The sequence below is a fragment of the Trichosurus vulpecula genome, chromosome 6 (assembly GCF_011100635.1).
Source record: "Trichosurus vulpecula isolate mTriVul1 chromosome 6, mTriVul1.pri, whole genome shotgun sequence".
NCBI lineage: Eukaryota > Metazoa > Chordata > Mammalia > Diprotodontia > Phalangeridae > Trichosurus > Trichosurus vulpecula.
The window spans coordinates 277,675,312-277,698,379 of NC_050578.1; the positions used below are offsets into that span (position 1 = coordinate 277,675,312).

The 23,068-nt window shown below is 56.3% G+C and overlaps 1 protein-coding gene across 2 annotated transcripts; it reads left to right on the forward strand.

Moving 5' to 3' along the window:
• The first annotated feature begins 1,771 nt into the window (after window positions 1–1,771).
• Window positions 1,772–22,854, forward strand: TCIRG1 (T cell immune regulator 1, ATPase H+ transporting V0 subunit a3). Of its 2 annotated transcripts, XM_036763919.1 has the most exons (21): window positions 1,772–1,855; window positions 6,473–6,563; window positions 8,110–8,230; window positions 9,304–9,382; window positions 10,258–10,487; window positions 10,628–10,713; window positions 12,046–12,172; window positions 12,696–12,778; window positions 12,870–12,963; window positions 13,339–13,551; window positions 14,775–14,925; window positions 17,162–17,301; window positions 17,532–17,689; window positions 17,770–17,860; window positions 19,048–19,166; window positions 19,464–19,677; window positions 20,940–21,062; window positions 21,178–21,291; window positions 21,669–21,786; window positions 22,434–22,611; window positions 22,703–22,854. In XM_036763919.1, the coding sequence occupies exons 3-21, from the start codon at window positions 8,114–8,116 to the stop codon at window positions 22,785–22,787; spliced, it is 2,520 nt and encodes an 839-aa protein (XP_036619814.1). In that variant the 5' UTR covers window positions 1,772–1,855; window positions 6,473–6,563; window positions 8,110–8,113; the 3' UTR covers window positions 22,788–22,854. The 2 variants fall into 2 exon arrangements, with proteins under 2 accessions (XP_036619814.1, XP_036619815.1); XM_036763920.1 differs by lacking the exon at window positions 6,473–6,563 and having other exon boundaries at window positions 1,806–1,855.
• The last annotated feature ends 214 nt before the right edge of the window (window positions 22,855–23,068 follow it).

Below are 23,068 nucleotides of genomic sequence, written 5' to 3' on the forward strand. Positions count from 1 at the left end.
TGGAAGTGCATATGGGAGTGGTAGCGAGAGGAGGGGGTCCCAGGGATGGGGCTTCAGTTCTAATTTCCTTTGGGACTTTTCCTCCTCCTTTTTCACTAACACAACTGGTCCCTCCACCGGTAACCACAAGGCTGCATATTCACTTTGTTCTGAATTGAACCCAACTGTGGAATTAACATATAAATTTAGTTGCTGGCACACCCAGTCCTCGGAGGATCCGTATTTAGGCCAGAAAACGTTTCCTCCAAGCGGGGCGCCCCCCCAAACTATGCAACAATACTCGACCATTTTCTTTTTATCCTTTCCCTTGTACTTTGGCCGCTTATCCCAATCTTTAAGTCTAGTCCCGAGAGGAGTCTCCTTTGGGATATTAGGAAGATCTTTCGTGCTAGCTCCTTCGGAGTGTTCTTTCCCCATAGTTCACGAGGTCTTGTTCTTTTACCAGAACTCACTCGGTCTTACCCAATTCCTTTTAAAGAAAAGGGAGCCTTACGGAACTGCTTAGACCTTCCCTTCTCCCCTCTCTAATGGTCACCCTCTACAGGACTCACGGGTGTCGCTTACCTGGGTTGTGCAGACTACTTACGTGACCGGGATTCAAGTTTCTCTATTGACAGTCTTCCTAGCACATCTGGAGCTCGGCTTATTTTTGTTTCTGCTCTCTCGGAGTACCTCTCTTCGCGTCTGTTCCTTAAGAGTGAAAGGAAAGCCGCCAAGCGCTCCGGGGACTGCCAGCGAAGGGCCAGCTGGCGCCTGACCTCGGATTGATTGGGAGATCCTTCCCCAAGTAAGGGAGATCCTGGACGAGTCCCCAAAAGCTGTGTGGGACAGCGACCCTGACCCAAATTAAATTCAGAGGCTTCTCAAAGTAGAAAGTAGAAAAGAGTTTTATTAGGGTCTGGGAGAATGGCGACTCACACAGAGAGCACACTCAGTGTAAGACCTTGCTAAGAGGAACTCCCCCTCCCGACCCCCTTCCTCTTGGCTCAGAGTCATGAGTCATTTGGCAGAATGATCTAAAGGCGGAAATCTACCCCAGTAACAATGAAAAAGTCCGAGACAAACAAGTGTGGTTATTTTTGCAAGCTCGGTATTCTGCAAACTCTGCACAATTCTACCCACCCCCTCTTCCAGCCCCTGGCCTTGGGAATTTTGCAAGCGGGACCATATATCTTCGGTTTTCCGGAACATTTTGTAGGTAATCTTGTTCTCACAGTAAAGCTGGACTTAGTGCCAAAGCAGGGCCAGATACAGATACCATATGTCTAGGTCCCCTGAGCGGTCTTCATGGTATCCCACTCATATATATGTCTCTGTTGGCTCCTCCGTTACCAGGGTACCTCCCTGTCGATGCTCAGCCCTGTATCCCCAGTGCCTGGCTCACAGTAGGTGCTTCTTGGTTGTCTCAATGGGGCTGAGAGTGGGGTTAATTCCCTGTCTTCTGGGTGTCCTTCAGGATCCCTCAGCTCTACCTGACACTGCCAGCCGCCTTTCCCCACCCCTCGTTGCCCAGTCGCATTTTCCTCTTTTGGACTCCCAGCTCGGACCGCAGTCATGGCCCCGGGAGGACCAGGGAACCAGTTCTGGAGGCTGTGGCTGCGGCACTCAGGGCCCATGGGCCTGAATGAAGGCGCTGGGCGCTGGGGAGGGGCCGGAGGAGGGGCTGAGCTTCCCCAGAAGGAAGCGAGTTGGTGGGGCGGTCTCTCCAGGTTCCCCTCCCCTCCCAGGGACCCGCCCCGCCCTCGGGCCGGCTGACTAGCCAGCCAGAAGTTGGATCCTCCCTGTCGCGCCCGCAGATCTGCCAGAGGAGCGGAGGAGCCAGAGCTGGGGCTGGAGCCTGGGCTCAGAGTTTTGGGTGAGTGGGGCCGGGGCGAGAATAGGATACACATCCCACCCACCCCGCCCGCAACGCCATCCTCAGGCTGGCGCCCCCAGCCCGCTTCGCGCGCCCTCCCCAGCCCCGCCCCGAGACCCTGGGTCCAGTTCCAGGCTCAGCGCCTCGATGCGTGCCCTGGCAGTCTATCCCTCTCTATAAGCCTCAGTTTCCTCGTTCGGAAATAGGGAGAATAGCCACAGGCTCCGGAGCTCCAGGGGACAGGGAGCTGGAGTTAAAGGGGCTGGGGGCGGGGGCGAGCAGCCCGGGCCCGGGGCTCCTGCCAGGGATGTTAGAGGACCAGATGGCCTCCGCGGTGCCCTGGGAGACCGCCCAGCTGCTCCTGGCCAGGCGATAACAAATCTGGGCAGCTCCGAGGACCTTCGAGGCGGTCCTGTCCAACCAGCCTCATTTTGCAGAAGTTTGTGCCCCTCCGGGCGCAGAGGGGAAATGGAACTTTCCCAATTTAGAGCTCTCATTGTTGTCTCAGGCCTAGAACCCAGGGCTCCTGGCTCCCAGTCCTGCACCACATTGCCCGCCCCCCCCCACCATTAAGTTCCAAGTTCTTCCTCCTCGCCACCTTCTTTGGCCCCTTCCCAGCGCCTCCCCCACCCCGGAACTGCCCACTAGGGTCACCTGAGCCCAGAGGAAGATCCTAGGGCCATCTCTCGGAGTCATTCTCGCCTCCCCTCCTAGGACTCAGGCAGACACAAGGGGGGTGAGTCACAGGCTGACCTGCTGCTGCTGGAGGTCAGCCACTGCCTCCAGACTTTCCCAGCCAGCCTTTCCAGCCAAGGCGAGTGTCCTTATTCTGTCACTTTCCAGCCCTCTCCCCCTGGGACAGAACAGAAAGGGCAGTACTGGGCTGGGTGGCAGGGGGCCTGGGGCCTCTCCCCATCCTCCACTCTGGTCTGCTTGGGCTAGTCCCCTCCTGAGCTTCTAACCCCTACAGTGGGACATGGGTGACATCGTCAGGAACGCTCTGCACTGTGCAAAGGAAGATAAGGCAAATAAGTCACAACGGCAGCAGGTTTAATGCCCAGGCTTGAGCTTGGACGGGGGGTGCTCCCCAGCCCCGGGGGGACAGTGCGTCCCACATGGGGCAGCCTATGGGGATGTGAGGGGAGTGCGGCCAGCCTAGCTGGTTTTTCCTTTTATTCTTTGTTGTAGAGGCAAAGATAGGGGAGGGACACGTGGGAAAGTGTAGGTGATGTGCGAGCAAAAACTAGCAGAAAAAATGTATTTCCAACCTGACTAGAGGGCTTGCCCTGGGGAGCTCTCCGGCTAGTCCACTGATGCTGAGTTAGGCTTAGGACTGCAGACCTCTTTCTGTTGGTCCTCAGAGAGCTGAGGAGACACAGAAAGAGGGAATGGGGGTGCAAGGAAGCAAGGGCCAATTCCCCATGGCTGGAGGGTGCAGGCCAGAAGGCAGGGGGCCTCCAGAACCGAGCTTGAAGATGGGACAGGGCCCTGGGGAATTCTGGGGACAGTGAGAGCTGCCTGGCTGCGGGCCATTTTGGAGTGGGGGCCGACAGCTGGAGGGGGCGCTAATAGGAAATCAGAGCTAATGAGGGCTCTTAGCATTAGAATATCAGAAATGGCAGGGCAGGGAACCTTAGAACATAGAACACAGAAGGTCAGGGCTGCCTTCCGGACAGCCTAGGCTATCAAAGCTTGAACTGTTCAGACTGAGAACCTTCTCGAGACTGTAAGGTTTGAGGCCTCTCTGTGTCCTCCAAAGCCTAGTTCCAAGCACAGCTCATCGGATGCAAGAAGTCTTTGAAGAACCGAAAGTGAAAGGGGGGACTGGGAGCCCCAGTGAATAACGCCAGAGGCGTAAGGGCGGGCCTTGGGTGGGGTAGGACTGGGTTGTGGCTTCCCCTCTGGGCCCTCCCAGGAGTTTGGCTTTGAGCCCCTCGGGGAACAGGGGAGCCGCTGAGCCACTCCAGAAGAGCGATGATGCTTTGGGGAGACCGACTGACTTCTTCATTCCTCCGCTCCCTCTTTCCCAGGCCCTGTAGGAACTTGTCATTGTGGTCTTGACTCATTGGTCCTCCCTTCTGGGGGGTTTTCCATTTCTAGGCCTTTTCCTCCCTCTTGTGGCCAGGGTGATGCTGTTTTTCCCAGCCCTCTTTGGGTGGCCATCCATTTCCCTGTCCAGAGATGGGATGCTAGGTGACCCCTCCCCCCGGGGAAGTGACTGACCCAAGTCACATGGAGAGCCCCTACCTCTGTTTTCCCAGCACTGCAGTGGCTTTGAAGAGCCGGGCTTCTGCCAGCAGCAGCCTGCTATAGGCTAAAGTGTAAACTCCCTGAGAGCAGGATATCAACTTTGTTCATCTTTGGAGCCAGTACATAGAGGGGGCCAGGGAATGTCTGGGAATGAATGCAGAGTCTCAGGGCCCAGTGGGATCAGTGCAGCCTTTAGGGGAGCCCCCAGATCTCTCCACTCGCCTTCTGTGGCACCTGTTCTCCTCTTCTGAGTCATGCCAATGAGTTAGACAGTAGCTCCAAGATGTCCCATTCACCTTGGTCTGGTTGCTGGGGAGGAGGGGGAGGCTTGAGGTTACCTGAGCCCACATGAATCCATCAGGTTAGATGGCTGTCCCCTCGGAAGGCCCAGCAAGCTCACTGTGCTTTGGGGAGGGTGGGGGGGAACCTCTGTCAGAGCACGGTGGCCTCCCCAGCTCAGCCCTTAGCCTGAGCCCATACAGCAGTGTTTCTTCTGGAGACACACTCCCTATTGCCCTGGGCAGGTTCCAGCATGGAGAAGGGCTGAGAAAACAAAGCTCCCGGGGTGTTTGCTGTTTGCTCTTCAAAGGAGACCAAAGTCTGGGACAGGTGGCGTTGGTGAGGCAGGAAGGGGAGCTTCCCTCCTGTGCTACACCTTCTAAATAGCCTCTCAGGCCCCAGCCCCAGCCCTCCCCTTGAAAAATTTCTCCACCCTCATTCCCCACTTCGAGGCCCATGGGGGGGGTGGTGCGGTGGGTGAGGCACTCAGTTGCTTTAGAACATAGAGCATCAGAACTGTGACAGGCCTTAGAACAGAGAATGTCAGAGCTGGCGGAGACCTTAGAACCCGGAACGTCAGGCAAGGGAATCGATCTCAGTCCTTAGCACATCAGTTCAAGTCCACAAGGCAGCTCCTCCTCTTGGCAGGCATGGTTCTAGATGCTGGGATTAGAGACAAGCCTCAAAGACTTTCCAGATTTATTATGGGGAACACCAAATAGACACAAAGTACACACCAGATAGATACCAAGTCACAGAGTATGGGCTGGGGGAAGCAGGCAGACTGGGCTCCCTGTGGGCTGGGACACCTGAGCTGTGCTTGGGAGAACGCTTGGAGATTCTGGGAGCCAAGGCCAGGCGGAAGCATCTTCTAGGCAGGGGCCACAGCTTGGGCAAAGGCTTGTGGGAGAAGAAATGTCCTGTCAGATAAGAGCTCGGGGAAGGCATGTGGGTGGGAGCTGGATGACGGTGGGCTGTCGGTGCCAGCTAAGGATTTTGTATCTTATCCTGGAGGCAGTGGGGAGCCCAGGAAGATTTTTTGAACTTGGGGAAGGGTGACTTGGTCAGAAGAGTGCTGTAGAGATCTCTTCTTGGCAGCCGTGTGGAAGGTGGATTGGAGAGGAGGCAGGGAGACCAGTGAGGAGTCTGCTCAACAGCAGAGTCCAGGAGAGAAGGGGCTCAGGGCCAGAGCTGGAGCAGGGAGACGGGATGGATGTGGGGGAAGAAGGAAAGAGAGTCAGCTAGGCACAATGGAGGGTGATTTAGAGGGGGTGGAGGGGGCTGCAGGGCAGCGCCCATACAGGGGGCATCTGCAGGGCACTGCCCAGTGTAGGGGGATCTGTAGCTGCCCAGGAGGGGGCTGCAGGGCAGTGCCCAGTACAGGGGGGGTCTGTAGCTGCCCAGGAGGGGGCTACAGGGCAGTGCCCATACAGGGGGCAGTGTCCAGTTCAGGGCAGTCTTTCTTCAGGATCCCTCAAGTTACCCCTATCTGCCTGAGCCTTGCTGTAGACTAGGGAAGGAGTCTGAAGGCAGACACTGAGGGAGGCCAAGGTCATGAGTAGGAGCCAGGGAGCTGGTGTAAGGGCTGCCCACCCCCCAGCCCCAGCCTCTGACTTGCAGTTTGTGGTCCTCTGCAGAACAAACCTTGGCTCTTCCTTGCCTCCCCTCTAGCTGAGGCACACTGAGGGCTGATGGAGGTCAGGCAGGAGATGCGCCTTCACTGGCTAGGTGCTCCTCTGGGCCAAGGGGGAGCATCTGAAGGCAGGAGAGGGGAGGCGATCATTGTCCTCTGTCCTCTCCCATCCCCTCTCCTGCTGGGCCTGCTCTGTCCCCCAGAGAACTCGGAGGCATGGCCGGACTATGTGTGGTGGGAGGCGGGAGTGGGGGCAGCCATGTAGGAGTGTGTGACTTGCCTGGCCCTCCCTGTGTGGGCACGTGTGTCCCATGCTGCTGAGGAGGCCCTCAACTGGGCCTCCAGGAGGGCCAGTCACCTCACGCCTTCTTCCTTAGGTCAGATTGAAAGTTTCTCCAATTCCATTCTGGGCCCCATGACAGAAATGCGCTTCCTCCTCCCTCTGCCTCTTATAGGATCTTCACTGGAAAGCCAAAAGGCCGTGTGGTCCAACTTCCTCATTGGGCATTGACTGGACCAGAGAGATTGCCCAAGATCACACAGCTAGTAAGTGGCAGATCTGAATTTGCACCCAGGTCCTCTGATCCCGAAACCAACACACAGAGACAGTCTCTCTTAGAGCCCCAGCTCCCCACCCCCACAGTGGGACCCCCTTCCCCAGTGCTCCTTTTCATGTGGATTGTATGTCTTTCTAGAGAGATTGTGTTTCATATACATGTGTGTGCATAAAGTGAGCTAATATCTGTAAGGAGTTAGCGTGCAGCAAGTGCTGGGCACAGACACGCTACTTATTAGTACTCCTGTTAATTATCTACTTCTCCCTGGGCCTGTTGGTTCCTATCAGTGAAGTGCGAGCTCCTTGAGAGTGGGGATTCTTTGGGTCTTGCCCATGAGTCCCTAGTGCCCAGCACAGGGCCCAGCTCATAGTAGGGTCTTAATAGAAGCTTATTGAATTGTCTGAAGCCTGGGCCATATCCCCTCCCCCCGGCCCTGACCTGGGCGCATGGCTTGGGTCATCAGCTCCCCCACAGACCGCTTGGTGTCCACCACCTTCTGACTTCTCCTGCTTGGGAGAAAGGCCCAGCCAGTAGAGCAGTGAGCAAAGAAACGATGGTTTCTGTTTCCAGATGTTGCATCAGCTGACAGAGAAGTGGAGGCCCCGGCCCTTAACCAACACCTCCTTCCTCTCTGCCAAATGGGGCCATGGGGTCATTTGGGTGAGGGCCCTGAGTCTGGTTTGCTCTAGAGGCCATACAGTCTCAAGCAGCCAGCTGGCCCTCTCCCCACTGGCCTTGCCCTGGTCAGGCCCCGTCTGGGCAGTTCTGAGCTACACAGTACAGAGGGGACTCTGATAAGCTGGGAAGTGTCTCTCCCAAGGAGGAAGCATGATTACCCTAATGAGGGCCCTGGAGACTGCTGAGTAGAGGGACAGGCTTCTACAGCTCTGTGTGTTCAGCTTGGAAAAAAGGCCCCATGGGCCTAGATCAGAGCCCAAATGGAGCCCACAGGCCACCTCCCCCAACCTCTTCATTTGTGTAGATGAATGCCCTGAGAAGGGCTGTCTGGGGGATGGCCCCAGAGGACACCCCCTGACGGGGCTGGGGGAGGGGGGCGTTCCTGTTGAGGTCCTCCTTGACAGAGATTCTGAGAATATCATGAAGGAATATAGGATGGAGGCCTGGGGAACGGGCCCTAGAGTCCCTGTAGCTCTGGCTGGTGCTGAAGAAAGAGTACTTATTGTCTCTGGAGTTGGAGGACCTGGATTCAGATCCCCCCTCTGACCTTCGCAACTTGTATGACCTTGGGAGTTGCTTTGGGGCCTCAGTTTCTGTAACATGATGATTTTAGCCCAGATGGCCTTTGCAGCCCCTCCAGCTCTAGAGCTGGGATCCCAAGGACTCACTGTGGGTCGGGCACTCAGGGGAGGCTCTGTGGAGGCTGGAGACTTGGCTTGAGCCTGCACCAAGGAGCCAATGTGGAGATAAGCACCTTTTATCCTTCAAGCTCCCATGGGAGGCCGGGAAGCAGCAGCTTTGAGTGCCTCTCTTGGGTGGCAAGGTGCCACTAACTCCTGACTTCTCTGTGCCCACAGAACCATGGGCTCCATGTTCAGGAGCGAGGAGGTGGCCTTGGCCCAGCTGTTCTTGCCCACAGCCGCTGCCTACACCTGTGTGAGCGACCTGGGAGAGCGTGGCCTGGTGGAGTTTAGAGATGTGAGTAGGGCTGCAGGGAGTAGGTGCATCCTGGAGGGGGAGGGGAGGCAGGAGGGGCTGGTACCAGGCCCCAGAGGGGTTCGTCAGGCCCCAGGAGGGAGAGGGTCTCACAAAGTTACTGGAGTGCCAGGAGAGTCAATGATGGGCATACTTCCCTCTTCAGGCAGCTTGGCACCTCTGGCTAGAAAGATCTGGGGCCAAATGTGCTCCATCTGGGCTAGGAGAGAAATTACTTTGCCAGGGTTTCATCCCCACCACTCATCAGCTGTGTGGCCTTGGTCAAGTCCCTGCCCATCTCTGAGCCACAGCTCCTTCCCCGCAAATGCTTGGGCCGGATCCCTCCAAGGTCCCTCCCACCTTCGAGATGCTTTGTTTCAGGATGCGACGGGCATTTTGTTTTACTTTTTCCCCTTTTTTGTAACAAATGAACATAGTCAAGTCCAACAAATTCCCGCATCGGCCATGTCCAGAAATGTGCCTTCTTCGTGCTGAGATGGAGCCCTCTCTCTGGGAGGCGGGGGGCATGCCTCCCCTTTTTTTTTTAAAGCGCATCTCTAGTAATAGCTGGCATATATTCCCACACACGCACCCACATTTCTATAAATTATGTGATACCCATTTGTGGGGAAAGACTACGGTGTGAAGCAGGGAAATGACTTATGCTAGGTCATACAGCCACTTTCAGTCAGAGCCCTGGCTTCTAGGAAGTCCTGCCCCTTTGCTCCTTCACTGCTGAATTTTGGTTGAGCTCATTGGGGGTTGGGATGAAAGGGCCGGCCCAGCGGCTCTGACCCCAAGCTTCAGGAGGGTCGTTACGGTGCTGTGGAAGTCAGAGGACCTGGGTTCAAATTCTGGCCCCAATGCTTAAGGGCTATGTGACTCCAGGTCTTAGTTTCCTCATTTGTGAGATAAGGAGCGTAGACTGGGTGGCCTCGAGCTTCGCATCTTCAGTCTGTGAAGCACCCCTAGACCCCTGATGAGCTCTGAAGGGCTCCGGGGCTGGCCGGCAGTCACCGGGGCCCGCACAGCTCTCTCCTGCCCCTTAATCGCTGACCCTGCCTTTCTGGCTACAGCTAAACGCCTCAGTGAGCACCTTTCAGCGACGCTACGTGGGGGAGGTTCGGCGCTGTGAGGACCTAGAGAAGACCTTCTGTAAGTGTGAGAATGGGAGCTGAGGCCGGGGCTGAGCTGGGGAGGTGGAGAGGCAAAGGGGGAAGAAAGGAGGAAGGCAGCACAGACTGGGCTTCATCTGGGATCTGAGGCTCGAGCCGGAGAAGCCCCAAAGGCCTCCTGGGGCCATTATGGTTCCCTTTCTGATGGGGCGGTCAGGACTGGGCGGGATTGTTGGAGAAAAGAAGGCAGGCATTTGGGCCGCCTGTGCACGTGTCTGTGGCATCGGTCTGTTGGGGCTCTCATCGCACGTTATCCACATCATCTGGAAAGGCTCCTATGACGTCTGGCCTCCAGAGTGCGCTGTCCAGAACCAGTGTAGTGACGTGACCCACTCATGCCTTAAAAAGGGGTCGTGCTGCTCATTGGTGATTAACCAGCTCAGCTGACTAATGTGAGCAAGGCTTGTTGGGTGGGAAACAGAGGAGCCAGAGCATGGGCAGCTGGGGGGAGGGATGGCGGGAAGGCCATGCTGCTGGGTGCTGGGGCAGCACAGGGCTAGGGCTTAGGCCCAAGAGGCTCCTGTGCCCTGAGGAATCAAACCTCGGTAAGGGTTTTCTCCAGGCACTGTATCTCCAGAGCCCAGTCTGGGACCTGGCACAGAGTGGGTGCTTGTGGAGTACAATTGTCCTCAGAGCATCCAGGAGCTGGCACATAGTAAGTGCTTGTGGAGTAGAATTGTTGGCTTCAGAGCATCCAGGAGTTTTCACATAGTGGGTGCTTGTGGTGTAGAATTGTTGGCCTCAGAGCATCCGGAAGCTCAGTCAAGGGGCTCAGGGAGTGACCTGGGCTTCTCAGCCTGAAGGGCAGTGAGGCTCAGGACTAGGACGAGCTGGCCAGAGCCATTCTGTCCCCAGCCTTCCTGCAGGAGGAGGTGAGAAGAGCTGGCCTGACCCTCCCAGAGCCCCAGGGAAACCCGGAGGCACCGCCCCCTAAGGACCTGCTGCGCATCCAGGAGGGGACCCAGCAGGTGGCACAGGAGCTTCGGGAAGTCCGGGGTAACCACCAGGCCATGCGCACTCGGATGCACCTGCTCCAGCAGCACATGGCAGTCCTACGGCAGGGGCCCTACACCCACGGCCAGCATGTTAGAGCACCCCCTGCCTCCCGGGGCTTCGTGGTGGGAAGCAAGGGTGCGGGGTGGACTCAGCCCATTGGAGTGGGGCTCCCAGGAACTCCCATATCTGGGTGTGGAACCCTGAATCTAGTGTCCTTGGGGCTCCACAGCTTCCAGATGCTGCCCCCAACTGGCCCTTGGAAGAGACTCCTTTACTTGACCCCCCGGCTGGGCCACGAGCAGATCTCAGGATTAGGTACTTGAGAGGGCAGGTGTGGACCTGAAGGGAACCTGGAATATGGGAGCTGGAAGGGCCCTTAGAACATGGAATGTCAGGGCCGGGAGGGGCCTTAGAACATGGAATGTCAGGGCCGGGAGGGGCCTTAGAACATGGGATGTCAGGGCTGGGAGGGGCCTTAGAACATGGGATGTCAGGGCTGGGAGAAACCTTAGAACAGGGAATGGCAGGGCTGGGAGGGCCCTTAGAACAGGGAATGGCAGGGCTGGGAGAAACCTTAGAACAGGGAATGGCAGGGCTGGGAGGGCCCTTAGAACAGGGAATGTCAGGGCTGGGAGGGCCCTTAGAACAGGGAATGTCAGGACTGGGAGAGACCTTAGAACATGGAATGTCAGGGCTGGGAGGGGCCTTAGAACATGGAAGGTCAGGGCTGGGAGGGGCCTTAGAACATGGAAGGTCAGGACTGGGAGGGCCCTTGGAACATGGAATGTCAGGGCCGGGAGGGGCCTTAGAACATGGAATGTCAGGGCCGGGAGGGCCCTTAGAACATGGAATGTCAGGGCCGGGAGGGGCCTTAGAACATGGGATGTCAGGGCTGGGAGGGGCCTTAGAACATGGGATGTCAGGGCTGGGAGAAACCTTAGAACAGGGAATGGCAGGGCTGGGAGGGCCCTTAGAACAGGGAATGTTAGGGCTGGGAGGGCCCTTAGAACAGGGAATGTCAGGACTGGGAGAGACCTTAGAACATGGAATGTCAGGGCTGGGAGGGGCCTTAGAACATGGAAGGTCAGGACTGGGAGGGCCCTTGGAACAGGGAATGACAGGGCTGCGAGAGACCTTAAAACATGGAATGGCAGGGCTGGGAGGGGCCTTAGAACAGGGAATGACGGGGCTGTGAGAGACCTTAGAACATGGAATGTCAGGACTGGGAGGGGCCTTAGAACATGGAATGGCAGGGCTGAGAGGGGCCTTAGAGATCATCTAGTCCAAACCGCCTCCATAGCAAAAGAAGCTGAAAAACGAAGAGCCAATGCCTGTGGCCCTTGGCATGTTGGTCATAGAGCCAGACTGAAGCTCAAATTCAGGACTCTTGCCCCCTGTCTTGTTTCTTTTGCACATTGCCTGCCTCTGTGATGTTCCATGTAACAAGACAGGAGCTTCAGGGAAGCTGGCACCTGACATGAGGGTTCCCACTCTGGGACAAGGCATCAAAGTGCGGCAGGTTTCATGGGGGCATGAATCTGTGCTTCCACTTGCCTAGTTGTCCCCCAGGGGTGAGCAGGGACACAGAATGAGGCTGTCTTGTAGGCGAGTCTGGCCCTCTCCCGCTCTCATGGGGTTATCTGTTAGTTTTGTGGCAGGGGCCATCCAGCCCTGGCGAGCCGGTGCCCTTGAGCGTCTGTTGTGGCGGGCATGCCGTGGCTACCTCATCTCCAGCTTCGTGGACATGGAAGAGCCACTTGAGGACCCCCTGACGGTAAGGGGCCTCCCCTTTCTGCTGCCCTGGCACAGGCCTTGGGGAGACCAAACCAAACCAGGAGGGATCATTCGCCCTGGTTGGGGTACGCTCCTAGGCCAGTCATGTGAGGACCAAGCCCTTCTCCTTGGAGGGTTGTCTGAGGTTGTAGGGTTCAGTGGTCACAGTGTGGCGCTAGTGAGGCCAAGTTCAAGGATCCTTCGACCCTTATTGACCCCTGACCCTAACCAGTGACCAACCTAAATCCATAAGCATTTATTATGTGTTTCTCTCTGCCAATCACACAAAGAAAGGCAAAAACACAGAAACAGCCCCCGTCCTCATGTAGTCTCCCTACTGCAGGGAAGCGGGATTGGTCCAGTACAGACTCAGCCTCCTGTGGGGCTGGGGCTCCTGCCCAGCCTCTGCTTTGTGTCCTCAGGACTGTGAATGAGGGGCAGTGCCATCTGAGCCCCAGGGGTGGGTCTGGGCAGGAGAAAGGGCTGGCTCTGAAGGTCACACCTGGTGGTGACCTCTCCTGCAGGGGGAGAGCGTGCCCTGGGTGATCTTCCTCATCTCTTACTGGGGAGAGCAGATTGGACGGAAAATCCGCAAGATCACAGACTGGTGAGTGAGTCCCCCCACTCGGCCCTTCTATTCTCTCCTCCTGCCCTGGCCTCACTCCACGTCACCCAACCCCACCCCACTGTCCCTTCAGTTTTCACTGCAACGTGTTCCCGTATCCGGAGCGTGAGGAGGAGCGTCTGGCCAGCTTGCAGCACCTGCAGCAGCAGAAACAGGACCTGAGTGTGGTGAGTCCTGGCTGAAGGGCAAGCCCAGCAAGGCCCCTGCCATTGCTCCTGGTTCCACCCAATCCCTCTTCTGTGAATCCACCAATCAGCCTTTACTAAGCACCTTCTGTGTGCCAGGCCCAGGGGATCAAATGACAGAAGTGAAACAGTTCCTGCCCTCAAGGAGCTTATAGTCTCTTGGGGGAGATAATAGGAAGGAGATTTGGGGCTGAAAGAAGGGCCATAGGGAGCACATAGTCTAGGCCCCTCCTTGTACACAGAAGGAAGTTGAAGCTCAGAGAAGGTAGTGGCTTGGTGACTTTGGGAAGTCCAGAAGTCTGGGGAAGCTGCCCCAGACTCACAGGTGACTGTCCCTTGCTCGGCCCCCTTTTCCAGGTGCTCCAGGAGACAGAGCAGTTCCTGGGACAGGTGCTCCATCGAGTCCAAGGCCTACTGCCCCTGTGGCAAGTACAAATCCACAAGATGAAGGCTGTCTACCTAATGCTCAACCAGTGCAGCCTCAGTGTCACTGACAAGTGTCTCATCGCTGAGGTCTGGTGCCCCACTCGAGACCTCAGAACCTTGCAGCAGACCCTGAACGAGAGCTCGGTGAGTCCCCAGCCTGGGCAGGGCAGGCTCCAGGGAGCTCACCCAAGGCCCCGTTCTCCCACCAACTTCACTCAACACTGTGGCCCTTAAGTCCCTCACTCGCTGTTCCTCATAGACGATGTTTCATTTCCAGGCCTTCTCACTGTGTGGTGAGAGGTGTGTTTGACCATGAGGGATCAGGGGCTTGTGAGTGGAGCCCATCGATCTAATCCAGCAAATCCATCTCTTATAAATATTTCACCCCCTCCCTTGTCCTCTTTAGGGAAACTGGTTGTAGTGGAAATGCATCTTTCTGAAGCCAGATGTGCAGAACTGCCCTTTTTATCCACTTGAAAAGGAACGAAGGATAATCCCTTTGGGAGCTCCCAGTGGTCCAGATGCAGATCCTCCGTAGGCCCTCCCAACCCCCCAGAATGGCCCCTCTGCTCCAGTGAGCCATTGGCGCTGAAGGGGTTCTCCTGCCACCCCTCTAGTTCCTTGGAGTTGTACCTTGGTGGTAAAAGCCAGCTGACCTCCCCTTCCCACCCAGGAAGGAAGTTGCTCTCTGGGACATGGTGCCTGGGGAGTGCGTAGTAACAGGCTAAGCCCAAAGCTCTCTGTACATATCCTCTCCCATCTCCACTCCTGCTTCTCTTCTCCCTGATGACCCTAATTTTGTCAGGGTTCAGCACAGTCTCCAGTGAAAACTGGGTCAGAGATTGTTCTTTCTAGAATCTGTAGCCCATTAGTCTCTATTTCCTTAAACCTCTTCATCTGGGTAATTAACAGGTCTGTTAAAAGCTCCTGTGCCTTCAAGGTGTGATTTTTAAAGATCAAAAGCTCCCTTTTGCCAAAAATTCAGTCCTTTTTAGTCTTGTCCTTACTTGTGATCTCATTTGGGGTTTTCTTGGCAAAGATACCAAAGTGATTTGTCATTTCCTATTTACCGAGGAGGAAACTGAAGCAAACAGGGTGAAGGGAGTTGCTCAGGGTCACCTAGATGGTGTCTGAGGTTGGATTTGAGCTCAGGTCTTCCTAACACTAGGCCCAGCACTGTGGTGCCAGCTTGTGGTTTTTTTTTTTGTTTGTGTATGCTTTGTATCTTGTGTATAGGCTATATCCCCCAAAAGAATGTAGGCTCCTGGAGGGCAGGGTCATCATTGTCCCCAAATCTATGGTGCCTAGCACAGTGTGCACAGCTCATCAGATTATCTGTTGCCCTGTTCTCTCTCCTCTGCTGCCAGCTCCGAAGTGGGGCTGGTGTGGGAACTGTGGTACATCGAATCCCCTCCAGAGATTCGCCCCCAACGCTCGTCCGCACCAACCGCTTTACCGCCAGTTTCCAGGGCATTGTGGATGCCTATGGTGTGGGACGCTACCAGGAGGTGAACCCAGGTGAGCACTCACGGTGCAGGAATCTTTCGAGGTCAGGCCAGTTGACTGATGCGGGCATAGGGACAGTATTGGGGAGGCCAGATTTTCCTTCCAGTTCTGGGTGGTGATGTCCCACATGGCCCAGCTTGGCCCGAGGCAGGATAGCATAGTAGTGGCATGATGGTCATGCTCAGGAACACCTGGGCTCAGCATGTATTATCTGCGTGACCCTGGGCAGGCCATCCCTTTACTCACTCTCAGCCTCAGTTTACTTATCTGGAAAATGAGGGGGTTGGACTCTGACCCCTGAAGACCCTCCCGACTCTGGATCTGTGGTCCAAGCATCCTTCCTCTTGGTTTGCTCTCATTCACTGGGTTTGCCAAGCTGTAGGACCTGATAGAATCCAGGACCTCGGACCTGGAAAGGATCCCGGTTCCCCCACTGAGGAATCTCCTTTCTAGCCTCTGTGACAGGCGGTCCTTAGGATGGGCATCCCTGCCCTAAGCTGCTGAAACCCACTTCCCCAGATCATCCTATCATACACATCTCCATTTCTCCCATAATGCCCTTCTCCCACTTAAAAATGAACATGAACAGGAGGTCATGACCTGCCCCCCCCCAAAGGAAGCCCACGTGACTTACTGCCAAATTATCATCGTGTCAGTAGCAGCCCAGCTCTGTCTGCAGGGGCCATGATGAACAAGGCTAAGCCTTCCTCCATGGCACAGCCTTCCAGGAAGCTAAGGGCACCACCAATCATGGCTGCTCTTCTCCAGCCAGAGTCCTGGTTCCTACAGATGGTTCTTATGGTGTCCATCCAGGCCCTTCCTGGCTGTCCTCCTCAGGCCCACCCTAGCTGCAAAGTGTCCTTCCTCATTGGTGGTGCCCAGCACTGACTGCCATCCTCTAGGTGGGGTTTGAGCAGGACTTTTTGTCCCAGGATCTAATTAGCTCATACAGCTGCCAGGTCACCCTGGTCACTTACATTGAGCCCGCCACCCACCGACTCCCAGATGGTTTTTGCACAAACAGCTGTTCAGCCAGGCCTTGCCGCCCCTGCATGGATTGGGTTCTTAGACCACTAGACCACTGTCTTTCTCTTTCCCCACCTCCCCCATCTCTCTTTCTCTGTCTCTTTCTCTATTTTCTCTCTTTCTCTGTGTCTCTTTCTCTCAGTCTCCTTTTCTGACTCTCTGTGTTGGTCTCTGTCTCTCTCTATATCTGTCTCTCTTTCGCAAAAGGAAACTTTACAAAGTTTGAATGGCAAAGATTAATGGCATTCACACTGACTCCCCAAGTTCACAGAGAAGGGACGCCTTTTGGGGCTGGAGTGAAGAAAAGTGTGGTACAAAGAACAGGGCACACTGTTTGCCACAATGGGGAATACGTTTATGGGACTCCGTCCTCCTTAGGTGACTGGACCTAGTTGTGAGCACCAGAACCAGGGGTGGGTGTCAGGCTGACTTTCTGGCTGCAATGGGAGGACAGCCACATCTCTGGAGGGCCACTGCTGGACCTAGGACCTTGGCTTGGGTTCGAGTAAGGGCAGTGCTGTGGCTGCTCCAAAGAATGTCATCTAGATGGGTGCTGGGCCACCTAGAACTGAGCAGTGTAGACCAGGCACTGTCAGTGTAGACCATCCAGGCACTGTCTCTAGCTTGGATTCCCTGCCCCTCCCAGAGTGGCCAATGGCTGATGTTTCTATCTTGAAGGATAATGACCCTTTCCTCATTCCTAACCAGCTTCGCCAGCTGTGTGACCTTCAGCAAGCTTCTTGCTTTCTCTGGGCCTGTTTTTCTCTCTATAAAATGTGGGGGCTGTGCTAGATGGCTTCTAAGGTCCTGTCCTGCTTCCCAGAGTCCTTCTTATTTTCACAGCGGGGGACTCGGGGCAGGGACCCAGGGAGCACCCATCAGGCACAGCCCAGCAAGCACTTACCCCCATTGAGACTGGCTGTGTACAGAGTTAGGGCAGGTGTGTGCTGAGAAATGGGGGGGGGCCCTTGGGAGTATGCTGGGTGCTGGTCTCTCCACTCAGCAGAGCATTAGAGCAGAAGTGCTTTGGATTTGGGGTTGGGAATGAGCTTTGCATCCTGGCTCTGCTCACCACGTCTGCACCTCAGTCTCCCCATCTGTCAGAGGCTGGAGTTGAACCAGGCAATCCCCCTTCTGTGGGTCTGTGAGGGTGAATGCTGAAGTAGTTCAGGAGGGGCGGCAGCCTTGGGCTGATGTGTCTTATGGTCTTCCTCCTCCCCAGCCCCCTATACCATCATCACGTTCCCCTTCCTCTTTGCCGTCATGTTTGGGGATGTGGGGCATGGACTTATCATGTTTCTCTTCGCCCTGGCCATGGTACTTGGAGAGAATTGGCCTGGCATGAAGGCCTCACAGAATGAGGTGAGGGGCATGGGGTTCTGGGGGGTGGAGCAGGCTTGCTCTGGGTGCTTGGTCCTCAGCTCCTATGAGTAAAACCAGGGGCTGGATTATGGGGCCTCTGAGATCCCTCCCAGGCCAGATCTGTGATGCTGCCATCCTTCCAGCTGTCAATCCTGGAGGCTTGGGAGGAGTGGGGGAGGATGGATGGGATCTCCCTGGACACTAGACCCTCACTCCTCACCCTTCCCCAGATCTGGAGGACTTTCTTCGGAGGCCGTTACCTGCTTCTGCTCATGGGGGCCTTCTCTGTCTACACTGGCTTCATCTACAACGAATGTTTCAGTAGAGCCACCACCATCTTCTCCTCGGGCTGGAGTGTCAGGGCCATGGCGAACCAGTCCAACTGGAGGTGAAGCTCTCCCCACCCCAACTGAGCCCCATCCTCCTCACTTACCTCCAGATGCCCCCTGACAAGCTTGTGTTTTACAGCTCAGCATTTCTGGCCGAACACCCCATCCTTAGCTTGGATCCCAATGTGGCTGGTGTCTTCCGGGGACCCTACCCCTTTGGTATCGACCCGGTGAGTCCTAGACTGTCAGAACTGGACAGGCCTTTAGAACACAGACTGGTGGAGGCAGGAGGGACCTCAGAACAGAGAATTTCAGAGCTAAGAGGGACATTAGAAGTTAGAATGTCACTGTGGGGCTGGGGAGGCTTAAAACATGGAATGTCAGAGATAGGTTGTGTCACAGAACACAGAACATAGAGTGTCAGAGCTGGGAGGGGCCTTATCACCTCGTTTTTAAGATGGAGAAACTGAGGCCAGAGAGGGGAAGGAAGCAAAATACAAAACCCTGTAGGAGTTGAGAGGTCCTTACTCCCAGCTAGGATGATCATGTCTACTGTGGCAGTTAAGCTGGGCTTCAGAGGATGGGGATAGGATTTTCTTGAGTGGCCATGGTTTGGGGAGCATGTGTGTGGGAGCAAGGCTGGGGCAGGTCTGCGGAGTGCTGAAGTCCCGTTGACAGAAGGGGCTTGAGAGGGGTCCAGGCTAGCCTGGTCTTGACCAAGCTGGACCTCGACAATGTCCCTGACAAAGGCACGTCCAGCCTGTGCCGAGGAGTAGCTAACAACCACCCAAAGCCCGGCACATTGGCAGGATCAAGAGCCTTCAGGGAGAGAAGGCTGGGACAGGAAGCCAGGCCCAGATTGAGAGTTAGTAGGAGCCACTGACATTTGTGAGTGGTGGGGTCAGACCTGTTCCTCCAGCAGCTGACTGTGGCAGCCTGTGCAGGATGGACCTGAAGAGGGAGATGCCCTGAGGTCATTGGAGTCATCTTGGAGAGGGGAGGGGGTCAGGATGACAGAGGTCTGTGCTGTCGGAGGAGTTGCTGAAGGTGATCAGGGTGTTCAGGTGGAGAAGAGAAGACCCAGGAGGACCAGCACTGATTAAACCCCTAGTGCATGCCAAACCCTGTGCTGGGCCCTGGGGGAAATTACAGGCCCTGCTGTCATGGAGGTCACAGCCTAGGGGATAATTATAAACACAGTATTATATGGCTTGTGATGAAGGAAACGGGTTCTCTAAGCAGTGGAGCAGGGGCAGTGTCAGATGCTGCAGGAAATAGAAAGCAGGTGAGGGTGGAGGCCCAGGAAGAGGCCGGGGTGACCCAGGAGCTCCCCTCCCCCCAGCACCCATGCACACAGCCCACACCCTCCCTCCGTCACGACCCGGAGCCTCTGACTGTCCCTTCCCATCCTGATTAGATCTGGAGTCTGGCCATCAACCACCTGAGCTTTCTTAACTCTTTCAAGATGAAGATGTCAGTGATTCTGGGCATCCTGCACATGACCTTTGGGGTCATCCTGGGTGTTTTTAACCACCTGTGAGGGCTAAGGCAGGGGCAGCCTGGGGGTTTAGGCAGGGCTGGGGGGCAGGCTGGGGCGTTGCGGGGGAGCTAGGGCAGCCTGGGGGCTCTGGCAGGGCCGGGGCAAGCTTGGGGCCTGGGAGGCAGGTTGTGGGGGAGCTTGGGCAGGCTGGGAGCTGGGGAGGGGCAGCCTGGGGGCTCTGGCAGGGCAGGGGCAAGCTGGGGACTAGGGGCTTGGGGGGGAGCTCGGGCAGGGCAGGAGCGGGTGGGGGGGCCAGGCCCCTGCAGCTGCCTCTCACCTCCCTTACCCCGCAGACACTTCCGGCAGCGTCACCGGCTGTTGCTCGAGTTTTTGCCGGAGATGCTCTTCCTCCTGGGCCTCTTTGGCTACCTGGTGTTCATGATTGCCTACAAGTGGCTGTGCTTCCCAGCCGCTAGCGCCCCCAAGGCACCCAGCATCCTCATTCACTTTATCAACATGTTCCTCTTCTCCCGGAGCCCCACCAACATGCCCCTGTACCCCCACCAGGTGAGCTCGGAGGGAGCCCCCTGTCCCCCGGCTGCCCCACCTCCCCCGCATTTCCAAAGGCCTGCTCTGCTGGGTGCTGGGCCAGTGCTGGGGATACAGAGACAGAATTGAAACAGCTGCTGCCCACAGGGAGCTTCTGCTCCATGGCAGGCGGCGAGAGCTGAGCGGTGCTCTGGCAGCAGAAGGTGATGGGAAGAGCTTCGGGTGGGAGTCAAGAGGGCTGGGTTCGAGTTTTCCTTCTGCCACGAGTTGCTTTCCCTTTGGGGCTGGGCTAGGCAGTGTCTAAGGCTCTCTCCAGCTCTGATTCCTGTGAGACCAGGCACATTTCCTTTTCAACACCAATTTTTATTGGAACAAGAATCACAGCTCATTGAGGATTAGCAGAGACCACTTCCAAGACCTCTGGTACAGCCTGTAGGGGCACCTCCAACAGGGGGGCCTCCAGCCTCGGCTCCCCCTACCTAGGCAGCCCTTTCTCCTCGAGGGAAGGCCTCTTTACACTGTACCCCCATCATGCCCAGGCTGATGCCTCCTCCCCAAGCCTTTCAGGAAGGTTATGGCAGTTCTCAGGTTCCTGAATCTTCCCTTCTCCAGGCTAAATGTGCCCCCACACACTTTTGTCTTACACCTCTTCCCTCCCCTCCCCAGTGAAAAATCTCTAACAACAAGAAAAAAAGTCAGCAAAACCACCTGGTCCATCCGTCAAATGGCCAGTTTGTCCACATGTGCATAGATAGGAGTGCAGATGTGTGGTGTGCTACACCATAGACCCTGATCACAGAGTTGGTATAAGAAAAAACTGCCTAATAATTAGGAACAACACATTGCCTTGGAAGGTAGTGAGCCCCCTGTCCTTCCCTGAGGGTCTGGGTCAGGGCCAGAGAAGGGAGGCTGCTCCCATGGGGGTGTCCCTGGGGTGTCATCAGGGGGGATGAGGCAGCAAAGTACAGTTCCCTCCCTTAAGCAGATTAAGTATTGGAGAACCTACTTCCTGCCAGAGAGATGGGAGGGCTGAGGCCCATGTTGAGTAACCATGCAGTATTCTCTGGGCTGGAGAGATCAGCCAACTCACTCCCAGGGCCAGGAGACAGATCCTGAAGGTTAGGCGGGGAGTCTGGGGGTTGTTCCTGTCATCAGGGAGGCTGCTGTGGCTGAAATGACCTTGCCAGTGACTTTGGAGGTGTGGGAAGGGTGTCAGTGTGGCTGGGGGCTCTGACTCTGGTCTCTGTGTCTCTATAACCACGTCACTCTCTTGTCCACAGGAGCCTGTGCAGATGTTTCTGGTGATCCTGGCTCTGGCCTCTGTGCCCGTCCTCCTGTTGGGGACACCCCTGTATCTGTGCTCCCAGCACCGTCGGAGGAGACGGCCTGGCCGCTACATGCAGGTATGGAGCTGGGAGCGGGCACTGTGGTGGGGGAGAGACAGACAGAGGGTGCAGGCATGGGGGACCTGGCCTTCCTGCCCACCTGACGCAGCCTAACCCACCTCCCCGAGACCAGGGCTCCTCAGAGAAGACACACCTTCTGGGGAAGACAGAGGACGAACCCTCGCTGAATGGACATGGGGCTGAGGAAGATGAGGAGGAAGTGGGGTGTGCAGAGGAGGAGCCCAAGGTGAGTCTGGCATCAGCCAGCCCTCCCCATGCCCTGCTCCCCTCACTCTTGGGATCCCCAGCTGGGAACCCTGCTCTGAACCTCCGCATCCTCATTTGTAAGAAGGGGCAGATTGCAGTACCCCAGCTCATGGGCCCCCCTCTCCAGCCAGCCTCTGATTTCTGGAGTTCACAGAGAGCTGGGTTTAGACCAAGGAAACCAGGGCTTTGACCCCTATCTCAGACATTTCATAGTTGTGTGACCCTTGGCAAGTCAGTGCCTTTTTCTGAGCCTTGGTTTCCCCAGCTGTGAAATGGGAGTGTTGAAATGGGGATACCCTCCATTTTCCTGTTCCTCTTCCTTCCTGCTTTGTGAGCCTCATGCCCTCCTCCTTGTAGTTTGAATTCTCGGACATCTTCATGCACCAGGCCATCCATACCATTGAGTACTGTCTGGGCTGTATCTCCAACACTGCCTCCTACCTTCGTCTCTGGGCCCTGAGCCTGGCCCATGCCCGTGAGTGCTGCCACCACCGCCACTGCAGGAGCTGGGTCATCCTGCCTAAGGAAGGGGCTCAGGCATCCCTTCCCCCAGTGCTGGGTTGGGTGGGGGGGAACCAGCAGCTGCCCCCATGGTCCAGGAGTCCTGGGTCCTGGCCCTTGGCTCTGCCCCAGGTTGGTTGGCTGGCTCCCTGTGCGGGCAGACCCAGGCACAAGCAGATACCCTCTCTAGCCTCGGGAAGTTTCCAGGCTCTTCAGGTTGGTTGGTGGGGAGATAAGGCCTGTTTGTGAAAGGCTTCCAGGCCAGTCGGAGCCTGGGAGGTGAGATGTGCCTTTTGTACAGTCCAGACTCCTGGTCCTTGGCCAGGGTGCATTCCTGTGGCCGGTCTGGTCAGAGGGGGTTTTGTGGGGGAACCCTGGAGTTCCCCTGGGCCAACTTCCCTCATTTTACAAGTGGGAAACCCGAAGCCCCGAGGACAAAAGACTTGAGGAGTGAGTTAGAATGGGGATGGATGGATGGGTGACGAGATGTATGTGGCTGGCGTGTGTGTGTCGGGTGCTCTGGGCCCCGGTTTCTGTTCTGCAGAATCAGAATGGGCAGGACGTTTGCTCGGGGCAGGGGGCTGAGCACACAAATGCCTCCCTGCCTCTGTGCCCCTGCAGAACTCTCGGAAGTGTTATGGGCCATGGTGATGCGTGTTGGCCTGAACATGGACCGAGAGGTGGGCGTGGCCAGCTTGGTGCTGGTGCCCATCTTTGCTGCCTTTGCTGTCCTCACTGTGGCCATCCTGCTGGTGATGGAGGGGCTGTCCGCCTTCCTGCACGCCCTGCGTCTGCACTGGTGAGTGGGGGAGGAGGGGCTGCTGATGGCTGGCCTGGACGGCGGGAGCTCTCTCCCTGATGCCCATCTCACGGCCCGGCTTGGCCCACAGGGTGGAGTTCCAGAACAAGTTTTATGCCGGCACCGGCTACAAGCTGAGCCCATTTACCTTCGAGGTGGAGGAGAGTGCCCTATAGAGCTGTGCCCCATGCCCACCCGTGTCCCTCAGAGGGTCATCAACAGCAATAAAGAAGAATTGAAAGAGCCACGGCCCTACTTGTTTTGCTTGGTTCTTTGGGGGTGTGGGCCAGGAGGGGACCATGTCTGCCTGCAGACGTGTTGAAGCCCCACCTGACACTGCCTACCTGTGTGACCAGTGACAAGGGGCAACCTCTCTGAGTAATCTTTGCATCCATCTCCATAGAGCTGGGGGGCAAAGCGACGTCTTAAACATTGATTAGATACCCACTGTGTGTTA

Coding starts and splice junctions, on each gene's coding strand:
- TCIRG1 (XM_036763919.1), top strand. CDS start 8,114: ATGGGCTCCATGTTCAGGAGCGAGGAGGTGGCCTTGGCCCAGCTGTTC. Junction 13,552..14,774: donor AGACCCTGAACGAGAGCTCG/GTGAGTCCCCAG, acceptor CTCTGCTGCCAG/CTCCGAAGTGGGGCTGGTGT. Junction 17,861..19,047: donor ACCCCTTTGGTATCGACCCG/GTGAGTCCTAGA, acceptor CATCCTGATTAG/ATCTGGAGTCTGGCCATCAA.